We start from the raw sequence: 14,564 nt of genomic DNA, 5'->3' as shown, positions 1-14,564 counted from the left end.
ACAGTGAGCATTAATTAATTCAGCTTGATCACACTGGCCAAAGAATTCAAAGACCAAATTTAACAATGAGGCAATTTTAATCTCACAAGTCAATCTATTGATCTGTTGATTTTCTTTAAATCAAGAAAAAAATCTATTTGGATTGAAAATATAACAGGCAATTTATACCCTGGTCCATATTGTTGGATATACACAGTGTTAAAAATTTTTATTTTTGCAAAATTTGGAGAGAAAAATGAGATAAATATCTTAATTAGGTATATACGGTAGACACAATCTTACATGCAGTAACTATAAATTATATACATAGTCAAATTATATAAAACAAATTTTACATTTTGGGCCTAGTTGGCAAAATATAGATATAAGTGCAGTATGTAGCAACCCTTTCAGTCAAATAAATATAATTCCCCATGATTTTGGACATACTTATTGTTTTCCTCTCCTTTTGAAAAAAAATCAGGCTATGCTACATGTACAATGTATGTCTTGTACAATGCTTTATCGGTAATTCAAATACATGTGATCTAAAATGATCATCTAATTACACTGTAATATCGTTGATATGCCCAAAACTTTAGCAAGAAAATTTATCACATCGTTTGAAAAAACAAAACGACTCATATATGAAAGCCACTGGAATTACCTTCATATTTATATTGAAAGATAACACTTAGTAAACTAAATATACAATATACCCGGTATGCATAGCAAAAGTGCTGCTTATATGTACGGTACTAAACGAGATGCATTGATGTAATTTTGCAGAAACCACTTCAAAAGTTGGACATGGACAGAGATATAGATTAACAATAATCACTATTAAAGCATGTAGAAATTTTTGAAAAAGTATGCATGGTCATAGTTATGATGCAAATGAACTTTTTTGGTCAGCACTTCTTCCTGCTCCACCCTCTCTGTTACACGAGTGTCTCGTATGCTGCATTTTGCACCCAGGCAGTCATGCATAACATTTAGTCTTTTAATGACTTTGCTTGTATGAATGGCAACAACCTCATTTCCCAAATGTAATTTTGGACAACCCAGTGAATTACAACTTGTCGAACATTCTGTGGCCTTTTGTATTATTGCCATCATCTTTGTAGGCCCTCTGGTAGGCAAAACTATGACTCCTTCTTTGAAAACTCCACAGCTCTCCTGATAAAACAGTAAGCAATACATATGGAAACAATGAATGCATTGATGACTAATTAATGCACAGATAACAATTTGTTCACATTTCCCTTTTTATCATGATTGAAATAACCACTGTGTATTTTTAAACAAGAGGCCCATATGACATGCCTTATCCGTCACCTGAGTAACTGCAGTGTGGCTTTTGCAATGTATATTCATGTGCATTATGATTAATAATGAAATCATTATTTTTAAATACTCGGGGATTGTTTAATCCAATAAAATTTCTTAATTATAAAAAAATAATTAAAATATTGTAGCATAGAATCAGTGACATAACTGAACAACTCTTAAGTACAAAAAATAAATATTCAGTTCCAATTACGCCACCCTATCCTTTTTAATCATTAGAGCCCTGCCCTAACACCAGAACCCCTGATCCAGGGGTGGTGAAATTAACAATTTTGGAAGAGACATTCTTCCACGTCATAATAATGTACTTATGTAAGAGTTCATCTGCTTAATGATCACGAGCAAAGGAGAAGATTTTCAAAAAGTTAATGCATTTTCACTATGTAATAATAATTAGAGCCCCGCCCTAACACAAGAACCCATGACTGAGGGGCCATGAAATTCACAATTTTGGAAGAGGCATTCTTACTCATCATAATTATGTACTTAGATCAAGAGCAGAGGAGAAGATTTTCAAAGAATTAATGCATTTTCACTATGTAATCATTAGAGCCCCACCCCAGTGCCAGAACCCCTGAACCTGGGGCCATGAATTTCACAATTTTGCAAGAGAGCTCAATGATTATTACATTCATGCCAGCAGTTTGACTGCTTGATGTCCAATAGTTAAGAAGAATATATTTTTTTTTAAATGGTGTTAGTCCCACCCCTCAGGCTCCAGAGGGACAGGAGCCATGAATTTCACATTTTAAACTTGCCTTCACCCATTAATGCTATATGCCAAATTTGGTTGAAATTGGTTCAGTTTACGACTGATGATCAACATACGACAAACAATGACGTACAAAAACAGAGAGCAATAGGTCACCTGAGTGACTCAGGTGACCTAAAAATGAGGATGCTCCTAATTACTTCATTCTCCACAATCACTTTAAAATGTTATACATGTACATACATTCTCGCCTGGTGTCCCATACTCCACCCAGTCACCAGCATTGACCATTTCACCACCTGCTGTGATAGCTGATCCTCTCTGAATTTTGTCATCTGGAGAGTGATTGTCGGAGGTCAGCAGGGATAGCATCTCATCAGTCATTTTCTCAGTCATTGTGTGTCTATTTGACTGGCGGCATAGTTTTCGGACTGTACCATTTGGCATCTTTTTGTCTGAGGTGACTGACTCTCCCATAAATTTCTGTATCTCTGCCATGCCTCCAAACTGCAGAGCATGTTCTGAAGCATTTTTCCTGCAATAAAATATTTCTGCTACACCATTCAACTTAAGTCATAAGTCCTTTCAATATTCGAGTAACGGTAAATTAAATACTACCTAATACTAACCATTCTTCAGACTCCTTAAAATATCCCCCAGACAAAATATGTTGGCATATTGTATGCTTGGTAAACTTGATACAAGTGTCCCTGCTACGTGCCTTCTGATTCTGAAGGAAGATTTGATCCCTTATGGTGCCATGGTTTTTTTCAAAGGCATCCTCTATGTAAAATTTAGGGGGACCATGTTTTCTTATGTCATCAACCTATAAAAAACAAATGTGTTTAATATATCGGTATTTGGTAAGAATCATGAGAATTGCATCAAATATTCTTAGATACATGTAATTGAAAGTCTCAATCTAATTATATAGGCATCAATCATTATTATTAGAGCAATGTATGAATAGAATGCTTATTTAGTATAGTTAAGATATGATCTGATTTATTTCTCAGCTTATGAACACATGTATTCTAATTAAACAGGTCTTCCATTAGCATTACACTCTAATTTACACAAGCATTCCATATATTCTTTAAATAAAGTTTGTCTTTCTTACAATGTGAAGAAGGAGATGTGACTTTGCTTTCCTTTGAAGTTCAGGTGTATGAACTTTGATATAGGAGAGATATTTGTCAATGGTTGACTGTAGATACTGCAGATCATCTTCATCAAAGCTCTCACTATGCAGTTGTAGCTGAATCTAAACCATTATCATAAAATCAAATTTCATGTACATTTATGGCTAAAGGGAGATAATATATGACAGACTGATACATGTACTATATAGCTTGCTTGCAGAGCTTAATTGGCACAGGATGATTAAATTCCAAGAATCAATTTTCATAAATTGGATTTACCAATGACAAGCAGGAAATCATCTTTACATATTTCTGTGGAACTCCAGCAAACATCATGTTGAAAGGTGCAATCTGCAACTGTTATAATCATAAATATAAAATAATTGAGACAATATGGATTGTAAATTAACTCGATCAGTGTATACAATTTTGGAATGGTTTTTTTTCTTCAAATATTTATATCAGGTTCTCAAACTATTTTTAACAAAGATATATTGTCATTGATATACGATGACAAATATATAACCCCTTCCACCCTCCCATTCCTAAAAAAAAGCAAAACAAAACAAGGACAACTTACATAATACTTAAAGTCTTTTCCTTGGCGACTGTGCATGTATTTGAAGAATTCAAAAAATCTGCCACCAGGAACAACAGCATCAAGATGTGCAGACATCTTCTTTAATGTGTTGTTGTCCACACTGTCAACAATATATTTGACAAGGTGTTTCGCTAATCCCAAAGGAATTAAATGGAGTAATCCAACAGGAATGTCACTATTATAAATAGAATAGTTGAAAAACAATGCTGGTTAATTCAAATATGATGGCTGAAAAAAATATGTGTTCTTTATAGAACAATAACCAACACTATTAATTATTATCAACTAAGTTATAGATGATTTAGTGAACTTTATTTTATTTTCCATACACCCGCAGAGAGAAATTTAAGTATTTCCATGAAAATCCACTCAAGTTAAAGTACAAATTTGATACTATATTCAGGACAACTCTTATTTTGCGGATACTTTGGAGAAAATATTAATTATTTTATATCCATGTACCTGTGAGGATTTATGACATCCCAAAAGCAGTTGTCATGCTCTTTTATTCCCTTTTCTGAACGAAGTATTTGCTTGTCCTTCTCCAAACTTCTCATATTCAGGATATTCAATGAGCGTCGTGTTTCATCAGGCTCTCTTTTTTGACAAATATGGTCAAAATTGTCAGCATCTGCCTGAAATAATCAGTTAAAATCTTAACTCTTGCTGACTTAGTTTAATGTTTGCATATTACCACCTAATGATTAGTAATTATCTCTGGATAGTCATATCTAATGATTTTCTGATTTCTGTCTTAAAATTAGTACACAATAATTATCCTTATATTCTGCATCCTCATACTATCCATGAGATACCGAAAAGACTTGTAATTGTAATATTTATTATTTTTAAAGTTGAGTATGACAGCTTTGTCCAAAAAAATGTGTAAAAGTAAATGCAACATACAAAACACCTAGGGCAATACTTCTTTGCCGCTGCTCCTAAATGATTTGCGCAAAAAGACATCATAGCATAATCTGCCACAACTACATCAATGCATGTTTTAATGGTGCATTCTTGTCCCATTTCTGCATCAAAGGCTTCAACCTCTTCCCTAGAAAATTAATGTATCATACATGTATTTTACAGTTTATATATTTAGAAAAAAAAGATACTGGCCTTAGTTTACAGATTTATCCTCATAAAATTAAGAATTTTGAAAAAGAACTTTCACCACAGAAAGAGAATTATATAATACCCAACAAAATGTGTCAAACCTTTCACACTCCAATATGTTGTCAACCACTAACTGACCCAGGTCCATAATTTCTACTTTCTCTGATGCTCCAACAAAGAACACAGAACTTTGTTTCATTCTTTCACACAGTGGTAAACCTGAAAGTTGTATTTTAAAGCAAAAGATACTTTTCATCAAATATATAATTTCCCTATTTCAAAATAACTTGGTCATCACATTTTGAGAGAATCCGAAGAATTCATACTATTATATTTAATATCACAAATGAGGTGTTTAATAATATACCAAAACAAGCATGAAGAGATTATATATAAATATTTACATTTGCAAATATGCTTCCTTATATGAACCTATAGAATAGCTAAGACGTTCAATTCTGTATGAACTTTTTCATGACGTCACAATGATCATAGAACCCGCTTATCGCTTGTCTTATTGTAAACTTAAAATCTCAGTAATTTCAACAGTTCTAAATGATTTGTCTTTTTTGAAGGTAAATATAAGTAATAAACAGCAAAATTTGGGCGTCACAGGATTTGATCATGTGACCAACCAACAACATATCCATGTGAACTCTTTAAATTGCTTTTTATTACTTAATTAAAAAGCAAATGAAAAAGTTCACAAATCACTGAGATGCGATATCACATAGTTTATATTGTTTTTAATTTTCTATTCTGTTGGTTTCTTATCAGGGAGCATATTTGCAAATGTAAATATACAAAAATGTACATGTACCTGAAAGTTGCATTTGGATGCAATGTAGAGGTAGCCACCTTTTACTCCTATGGGTTGAAGTGTCATCCAAAAATAAATTGATTGGCATGGTAACTGTGGGAGGTATCCCATCTTCATTCACAGGAAAGTTTATGCCATTCCTCCACTTATCTGCATCAGCAGGATGAGATATCACACCTGTTTGACTGTTCGGTTTCCTATAATATACATGTTAAATGATACTTCATGTCATTGTTTATGAGTATGAGTTTCAGTTAGCAGGCACGGTAGCAATGTTTTTGAAAGTGGGGGGCCGGGGGGGGGGGGGGGGGGATGGGGGGGCAACTCATAAAAAAAATCTTGACAAAAAGAAAAAGGAGGAACTTCCCAAAATCCTAACCGGAAAGGAGGGGGGGGGGGGGGGGTAAGCTTAGTCTACATTAATGTAATAAGTATTTTATTCAAGTATATAAATACATTGAAATGGATTGAACAGCAGGCACAATGCCTATTTATGTTCTCTCCTGTAGTAAAGGTATAATATGAGTAATTATATAATTTTATATAAGATATATATATATTGCAATGGAATTTTGTATAATAGATTAATATTATAAATAGCATTGGAAGGAGGTACAGTGCAAAAAAATAAACAAAACAAATAGCTTATGATAGGAAAATGAAAATAAAAAAATAGAAAAATAATGGTTAATTGCCAAGGTTGAAAATAAAAAAGTATATGAAGTGTAGGGAAAAAATGAGAAAGAAAAGAAAAAACATGTAATAAAAACAAAACAAAAATTAATAACAGAGTAGAAAAAAATGGAAAGTTTGGGGGGATTGGGTGGGAGGGGGAGGGGGAGAACAGTCTACATTGTACATATAACTTAATTTTCTTCTTAAATTAGTTATTGTTAATGGTATTTCATATCAATATTTACATACCGGTACTCCTTGGATAGTGGAGGGCGACTCCATGATCCTTTAATTTTTTATACTTGTATGTAAATTTTACACAAAACAAAAATCTATGCTGCCCCCGATGCTTTGTCCGTGTTTAAAAAAACTTACAAGTGAATTAAAAATCAAACCTAAAACTTTAAGTAATTTTTAAGGGGTTTAGAAGAAAATTAAGTGTATACATATCTGCATTTAACATCAATGTCCTCATTACCTGACAATTTTTGATGACACCTTTGGATTTGAAATGAAAAGTTTTAATAATTCCTTCGGTTTTAAAATCCAAAATGGAATGCCGTTCTGGTCTGTCCCCTTAAAAAGATTAAATGACCTTTTTATAATAAGGTATATATACGCCATGTTGGATTCCACAAATTATGTTATGTATAAGAGAATCTCATCTACTAAGGTATATATATATTATATTAATAATTTCATAAATTTTATATAAACCAATTCATGTAATGTTACATGTAAACTATGTGGATACCTTTGTCATCATATCCTCCCAATTCAAATTCCCAAACTGAAGGTTTTTCAGTTTAAGAAGAGATGGGACATCAGGAACACCCGCTTCTCTCAGGACGAACAACAGAAATTTGACAATTTCTTCACTCTACAACATTTTGAATAATGATTTACAATTTATTTGCCTTTCAATTTTCAAAAAAAAGAACCTCATTGTTACTATAGTAATTATGTTTTTAATTATATTCTGAAGAGCTTCACTGGCGTGCGACCAGTTCTTGCCCAGTACCATTTATTGCAGTACATTGTGACGTCATTTTATCAACACATAAAATTATAGACGAAAAATGACGTCACATTGTACTGGCAAGAAATGGTACTCGGCGAGAACTGGTCGCACGCCAGTACAGTACCAATCAATTTTTTTTAGGAGAGAGAGAGAGAGAGAGAGAGAGAGAAAGAGAGAGCTGGCCGTTGAAAGTAAAGTTATTAATTGGAAATGAAATAATCATAGAGTTACGAGTTACAAGTATCTAGGATTCTCTTGAGTTCTTTAGCATTCTCTGTTAATTTAGTAGGACCAGAGGGAGAGAGAGAGAGGGAGGGAGGGGGAGAGAGAAAGATGATGATAAAAAGTACTGGGTTTGTTAATTTTATTACATATCAAATAAAGCAAATGTCCATGAAATAAGGTGTGTACATGCAGGTCTATATGTGAAGGAGGATAATGTGCTTATATAATTAAACTTACCACAGGATGAGATGCGGAACTCATAAAAATGTAGCACAGCATTTCAATCTTTGATGTGAAGGGATACCAATCTCCCTGGGTTTGCGAATCTGATGTTGTGTACGATCTAGCATGTCCACTGTTGGTTGTTTCATTGTTTTCATGATTGCTAGGCCTATACTCATCGGACGGTAATTCAGTCTCGTCTTCTGACAGTAGAAGTTCTGCGGAAGTTTCTTGGCATTTTTCTGAAGATACGGTATCCTCTGTTGTCGGAGAATGCTGCTCATTTTGAAGAAATACCATATTTTTATGTCTCTCAGATTGTATGTGCCGGTGAAAAAATGCTTTTCTATTTGTTTGAAAATTGCATACATTGCAATTCAAGTCTTCTGCGGGATCCGCGCCCGCCATCATTGTTTACATTGGTTTCACTGAGAACCGTAGGGGTGTATCGTAGCAATTTTCATTGACGCACTATTGCGTTTACCCAGTTACGCTTGAAAAGGAGACCTAACAAATATTGTAAACGTTATTAAATATAAAACACAACAAGTGATATATTTTATCGGAAGTGAGTTTTAAATAATGCGCAAGTCGAAGATACACGACTACAACATCCCTTACGGACCCTTTAGAAGCAGACGTCATAAGGGAAAATCCGAAGATGATAGACGCATTTGCGGTGAGTTATAAATAGGTCCAAAACAAATGTCAGCTGTGTTTGACGTGTGTTAATGTATTTGAAAATGATATTTACAAATGGTTTGTTTGAATTTATGTATTTTTAAGTCAATGTAAACTCTATCAGTGCAGTATATATATATTTTAAAGTTGTTTACCCCCGGCCCCTACACATATATGTAACGTTATGTATTCGTGTCATACCTTTTTACAAGGACCAGGCAAATGTTTAGTTTTTCGTTTTATATCAATTATTTTGTATTATCCTAAAAAGGATTCCCAAGAGACTATTCCTGAGACGGAGTCAGTTGCAGGTGGTTCCCAGGATCTTTTCCTTAATCCTCCGGCCAGTGTCAGGAATGACAGAACAGATGAAATAAGTAAGATTTTATATATAGCCTAAATATTTTTCATGTTTTTGTTCTCAAAATACAAAACAATACTATAAATCACACAAGCGTTACTTTATATGTTTGTTGTATAGCTGTAAATCTGGGAACAGTATTAGCATTTTATTATTATTTTTTTTTTAGATTTATATGCAGTGTTCAGGTCTTTATATATAACACGTTATATAAAAAAAAAAAATTGCTAAGAATTGAAGCTAAAACACGCCATGTTACTCGATAAAAATGTTCAAAAGCGTCATTTTTGTTCATTATATGTACATATATAGCATATTATATTTGCAGTTAGAAAATTGGACAAGCTCACAGGTGATGTTGCCCTTTTGCGAAGAGAAGTGGCAGAGCTGAGGGGCAAGTCACCTGCGTCTGCCAAAGCATTCAACATTAACACGGCTTCATGCAAGGTTCAAATTTAATTTGTTGTCAATATCAAAACCTTAAAATACATTTGCTGATATGCCTTTATAAAAGTTTTTTATATAATTTTTATGTTTCATGCACATGGATGTGTGTTTACATGCATTTTTAGAGGAGGTTCAACCTATATTTAAGAAGTAGGTTCTCATGTCGCCCATGGCTGGAAGTCAAAAGTGATGACTTTAAGGTAAACAATCTGGAGGTTGATTGTTCTCTGGGGCTTCCCGCTTAATGTAATCTGTGATAAATTTATGTATGCATAAATGTAAATATTTCAGAATGAAGTTCACACTTGCCTGGCCATGGACGACATGAGAACCAATCCTGCAGCATTCCAGGGAATGGTCTCCCATTCATTACACAAATTCACGGAGCTCAGGAATCAATTTAGGAGAAAGGTGTGTAATCATTTGATAAAAAATGTGTGTTTGACTGCTATCTGTTGTCCAACTTTTTCATGTTCACTTTATTTTACATGAGTTGTAAAAAGTCTGTATGTGTAAAGATTTGTTCAGGATTTACAGTAGGTGAATGTATGTATAATTCTCTAGCATTAAAATTTAAAAAAAAAACCAACTCTCCATAATACTTGTATGTGACAAATAGTTATACCCCCTACAAAGTTCTTTTTTATGGGAAGGGAGAGGGAGTGTGTATATAAGAACTACCTTGTCCGTCTGTTTATCTATGGGTCACTCTGTCAGTGCAATTGTGTCCCATCCATAGACCTTTCTTATGATGGAATATCAAAATCAGTCTCTTCACACAAAAATTGTGTATGCAGCTTACCTTAGAGTAAAATGTAAGTCTAAACAAAGGTCATTTGGGCAAGTTCAAGATCACTGGAAGGAAAAGTGCATAAATTCCCTGTGTATTTGTGTATAGAGGGGGTAGATACAAACATATCAGATATGCTCTATTCCTGATTCCTTTTTTTATGATCAACTGGTTAAATTACAACAAAAAGGTTAATATTAATTGGTTACATCTTGATATATGAAAAAAAGTGCTAAAATATATGCATGTTTTTTTAAATTTATTTTTGCATAGATTCTGGCAGACAAACAAAGTATTCCTTGTAAAGGCCTTGGAGAGCTGTGCTATGACATCTTTCACAGCTACTCCAAGGCCGATGAATGCACCCTGTCCCAGGAAAGGATGCATGCAACAATTCTGTTGGTAAGTATTAACAATCAGTAAGCAAAATATTTGAAAAAAAAATTATATGATAAGAATTTTTTTTTTAATATAAAAATGTAGAACTTGCAGAAAAAAGGATGGACCATCCTTGATCTTTGACAATTTTCATTGTCCATATTTGTATTGTCTTTTTTATATAATCCATCTGCAGCTCTTATGTCTAGATCCACTGATATTACTTGGTTAAGTTTATGCTCTAATTACCAATATGCAATGATGGATTTAAAGAAGTATGTAAAAGCAGTTCACAGAGAGAGAGAGAGAGAGAGAGAGAGAGAGAGAGAGAGACCTGTTGGGATCAGAACATCTACTTTTGTGGAAACTAAAAGGAAAAGGAGACATTGTTTCAATCATCTGGATTGTTCATTGTTAATCTTGTTTAATTTCAGAGACACTTTCTTCACAAGAAGAGGTACTTTAACGATGGGACTTCGGCATCTTTCTGGGCGGAATTTAGGTCTTTTTGGGAAGAAGTAAGTTATCAAAATACATTTTCAATTTTTCATGGAGTAACAATTAAATCATTATGATAATTATTTTAAAAAACAGTTTATAGTTTGATTGTTTTAAAAAAAAAATTGTAAACTTCAAATTTGGAAATCATTTCTTTAAAGCAAAGATGCTCATAGATTTAAAAGAATTCCAAATAAAATATTGCAAAACTGTATTTGTTTTTAACATTTCAGATTGAAAAGGATGGAAGGCCTCAGAAATGGGAAAGATTAGAAGAAATTGATAAGAGGAGAACTGAAAGGGCAAGAGGTAAAAACATCTTTTTTTTAATTTATTAAAATCAATGTTTAAACCAATTCATTTAGAATATCCATTGATATATGTTTAATAAATTATAATGCTAAAGCTTAGCTCTTAGCTGACTTGAGCTTTCTTGGGCCAAATTATATCAAAATTTGTTTGGCATCTAATGTTGTCTCTGATAGAAATTTATATTTTCTTGTACCTCTCAAACTTGTCTGTGCCACATCTTTTAAACTGGATGGAGTAGGCTTTCAAACTTGGTCAGCTGGTTCATCATATGGAAAGGGATGCAACAGTCATAAGTAGGTCACAATAGCCTCGTTTTGAAAAATACCTGGCATAGCGTTACCAAATACTGTCTGTGCTATATCTTTTAAACTGGATGGTGTAGGACTTTCAAACTTGGTCAGCTGGTTCATCATATGGAAAGGGATGCAACAGTCATAAGTAGGTCACAATAGCCTCGTTTTGAAAAATACCTGGCATAGCGTTACCAAATACTGTCTGTGCTATATCTTTTAAACTGGATGGTGTAGGACTTTCAAACTTGGTCAGCTGGTTCATCATATGGAAAGGGATGCAACAGTCATAAGTAGGTCACAATAGCCTCGTTTTGAAAAATACCTGGCATAGCGTTACCAAATACTGTCTGTGCTATATCTTTTAAACTGGATGGTGTAGGACTTTCAAACTTGGTCAGCTGGTTCATCATATGGAAAGGGATGTAAGAGTCATAAGTAGGTCACAATAGCCTCGTTTTGAAAAATACCTGGCATAGCGTTACCAAATACTGTCTGTGCCATATCTTTTAAACTGGATGGAGTAGGACTTTCAAACTTGGTCAACTGGTTCATCATATAGAAAGGGATGTAACAATCAAAAGTAGGTTACAATAGCCTCGTTTTGAAAAATACCTGGCATAGCGTTACCAAATACTGTCTGTGCTATATCTTTTAAACTGGGTGGACTAGGACTTTCAAACTTGGTCAGCTGGTTCATCATATGGAAAGGGATGTAACAGTCATAAGTAGGTCACAATAGCCTCGTTTTGAGAAATACCTTGTGTAAGGTTGCCAAATACTGTTCATGACAAAAATAAGGATTTGGGGCCTCATTTTTGAATGCTCAATACATATACTTAGGACTATATAAAAAAGATAACATTGTGTTAACACATTATGATAAAAAAAAATTATCTTGCAGTCATGTTTTTTTTTTATTTTCAGAAAACTCTGGAAACACCGAAGAGTGACTGTTTAGTGTTACTGTAAAGAAAAATAAATCAGAATTTAAATTGTGAAAATTTGTTTTTTCTTCTTATTGTAATTTTAGATTAGCAGATGGTTTGACACATGATTACATGTAGTTCCATTGATGGGGAAGTAAAATAGTTATTTGAAGAGCCTAAAGCAGGGAGTTCAGGGATTTTAACAACTTGAACTGAAAGACAAAAGAAACATTTGAAGACATTTAATCAAAGACCTGGATCATGTGTCTGTTACGTATACAGATGGGACTCGAATATTTTTATATATAGAATATATACATACATGTTGCATGTTATGAGAAACACATGAGATTCGAGTCACATTAAATATACATATAAAAGATATACATATGTTAAACGCACGTTATGATCCACGTATATGATACGTATGGTATTTACCACGTACGTTAAACGTAAGGTATCTACAACGTGTGTTAAACATACGTGTAACGTATGTACCACGTACGGTTTAAAACGTACGTTAAACACACGTGGTACTTAAATCACGTTAAACGTACGTGAGATCACGTACGTATCACACATGTTTAACGTATGTGATACGTACGTGGCACATTTTGCTGTGTATGTATTTTCAGTAACCTTTAATTATTTAGTTAATTGCACCATTGTATCTAACAACAAAATACGATTCTGTTATAGACAAAACACATTTCTTAATATTTCATTGAAAAACTACCGAAAATAACCCCCCCCCCCCCCCCCCCCTCGGTAAACATATGCAGACATTTCCCTGTAACCTTTCAATTACCCCCTTCCCCCACTCCCCCGAAAAAAAATTCTGGGTCCGCGCCAGTATTTTTCATTTTACAAAGAGGGTTGTGCGTTCAAAAACAAATACAATAAAACACCTTTCAATAAAATAATGGGTTTTATTTCATTCCTTACTTTACAATCATAGACGGTCAAACTAATTGTTATAAATATTATAGAATTGTATTTTACATATAGAAACATATAATGTACTTTCATTTTTAAAAGGAAATTAATACCATACGTTATTTGAATTCTACAAACAAACTATATAGCACATTTAGATATCTAAAACAATTTTATGTTAAAATTTTGGATATTGAAATAAGGTTTGTACCTACCTCAATTGAAAAAGTGTCGTAACTACGGTGCACGGTATTGATTTATCAAATGTAAACAGTCCTTGACCTACCTGAATGTTTAACTATGTTCAGTTACTTGTGAAATGCACATTGTCGGTGTGTTTAGTGCTGCTTATTTACTTTAAGGTTATCTGTGTAGAGAGCTTGTTAGAGCTTTTCTGATATCTTTGAAATATTCTTCTTAAAAAGTTTTTATCTGACTGTCCGATTTCCCCCTGATGATACTATACCAAACATACATGTACCATTCCACCCCATCTAGCGGATTGGAGTAGCGTACTTCACACTTTTTTTGGTATGCATGTTCTGGAGGGATGTTTCACATAAATCGATTATTATCCATTAATTACAAGTATTTGAAGGGATTTTTTGTGTACATGACTTAAATACTTTTGAACCAAAAGAAGAGTTATTAATCCCAAAAGTTTTGTACGTTTTATTTTTTTTTTTTTTTTGGGGGGGGGGGTGGAGCGGTTTTTTTTTTCAAGGTATTTTTGATTATCGAAAAACTATTAACAAAATATACATTCGGAAACGGGTATTAACATCCTAGCAAATGGCAAAAATGGTGATGTATTTTGTTCAAGTTGTAAATAACCTTTTAACAACCAAATTACTATTCTCGTCTTATTCTTAAAACTTTCTGAATAGATAAACATGTCAAAGTTAGCTAAATGTATCACAAATCCCCGTAAGAAACGTACACATGTCTTTTTCTGTAAAACTCTTTGAATATTCTGATCACAGAAGCTGTGATCAGACTATTGTATTACGACACTTTTAACACAACCACACAAAGTTTGAACTTTTTTAGATGAGCAATCCAGTATCATCTTAATATAT

The 14,564-nt window shown here is 33.4% G+C and overlaps 2 protein-coding genes across 5 annotated transcripts; one reads left to right on the top strand and one right to left on the bottom strand.

Annotated features, from left to right (window-relative positions):
• Positions 1-279: 279 nt before the first annotated feature.
• Positions 280-8,281, bottom strand: LOC128186079 (uncharacterized). The gene is made up of 13 exons (XM_052855804.1): positions 7,879-8,281; positions 7,150-7,275; positions 6,874-6,971; positions 5,721-5,917; positions 5,002-5,119; positions 4,691-4,838; positions 4,247-4,419; positions 3,764-3,959; positions 3,463-3,540; positions 3,162-3,305; positions 2,671-2,867; positions 2,285-2,576; positions 280-1,158 (listed from the first exon to the last, which is right to left on the bottom strand). Exons 1-13 carry the CDS (start codon positions 8,272-8,274, stop codon positions 823-825), a joined length of 2,499 nt encoding a protein of 832 aa, XP_052711764.1. The 5' UTR covers positions 8,275-8,281; the 3' UTR covers positions 280-822.
• Positions 8,282-8,406: 125 nt separating this feature from the next.
• LOC128186080 (uncharacterized) lies at positions 8,407-13,097 on the top strand. Of its 4 annotated transcripts, none has more exons than XM_052855807.1 (9): positions 8,407-8,542; positions 8,816-8,921; positions 9,234-9,352; positions 9,478-9,552; positions 9,644-9,763; positions 10,416-10,544; positions 10,955-11,038; positions 11,252-11,327; positions 12,548-13,094. In XM_052855807.1, exons 1-9 carry the CDS (start codon positions 8,525-8,527, stop codon positions 12,571-12,573), a joined length of 753 nt encoding a protein of 250 aa, XP_052711767.1. In that variant the 5' UTR covers positions 8,407-8,524; the 3' UTR covers positions 12,574-13,094. The 4 variants fall into 4 exon arrangements, with proteins under 4 accessions (XP_052711767.1, XP_052711768.1, XP_052711766.1 ...); XM_052855808.1 differs by lacking the exon at positions 8,407-8,542 and adding an exon at positions 8,545-8,622 and having other exon boundaries at positions 12,548-13,093; XM_052855806.1 differs by lacking the exon at positions 8,407-8,542 and having other exon boundaries at positions 8,549-8,921; positions 12,548-13,097.
• Positions 13,098-14,564: the final 1,467 nt, after the last annotated feature.

Source organism: Crassostrea angulata, chromosome 5 (assembly GCF_025612915.1).
Source record: "Crassostrea angulata isolate pt1a10 chromosome 5, ASM2561291v2, whole genome shotgun sequence".
Classification (NCBI taxonomy): Eukaryota; Metazoa; Mollusca; class Bivalvia; order Ostreida; family Ostreidae; genus Magallana; species Magallana angulata.
Note: the sequence above shows the minus strand (reverse complement) of the source record. Positions and strands in the feature narration are given on the sequence as shown.

Bases quoted from the DNA above. Each gene is read 5' to 3' on its own strand.
- LOC128186079 (XM_052855804.1), bottom strand. From the start codon at position 8,274: ATGATGGCGGGCGCGGATCCCGCAGAAGACTTGAATTGCAATGTATGC. The intron at 5,120-5,720 runs GTACATGTACAT...TACAACTTTCAG, and splicing joins CATCCAAATGCAACTTTCAG to GTTTACCACTGTGTGAAAGA. The intron at 3,960-4,246 runs GTACATGGATAT...TATTTATAATAG, and splicing joins GATGTCATAAATCCTCACAG to TGACATTCCTGTTGGATTAC.
- LOC128186080 (XM_052855805.1), top strand. From the start codon at position 8,729: ATGTATTCGTGTCATACCTTTTTACAAGGACCAGGCAAATGTTTAGTT. The intron at 8,922-9,233 runs GTAAGATTTTAT...TTATATTTGCAG, and splicing joins TGACAGAACAGATGAAATAA to TTAGAAAATTGGACAAGCTC. The intron at 9,353-9,477 runs GTTCAAATTTAA...ATGCATTTTTAG, and splicing joins TTAACACGGCTTCATGCAAG to AGGAGGTTCAACCTATATTT.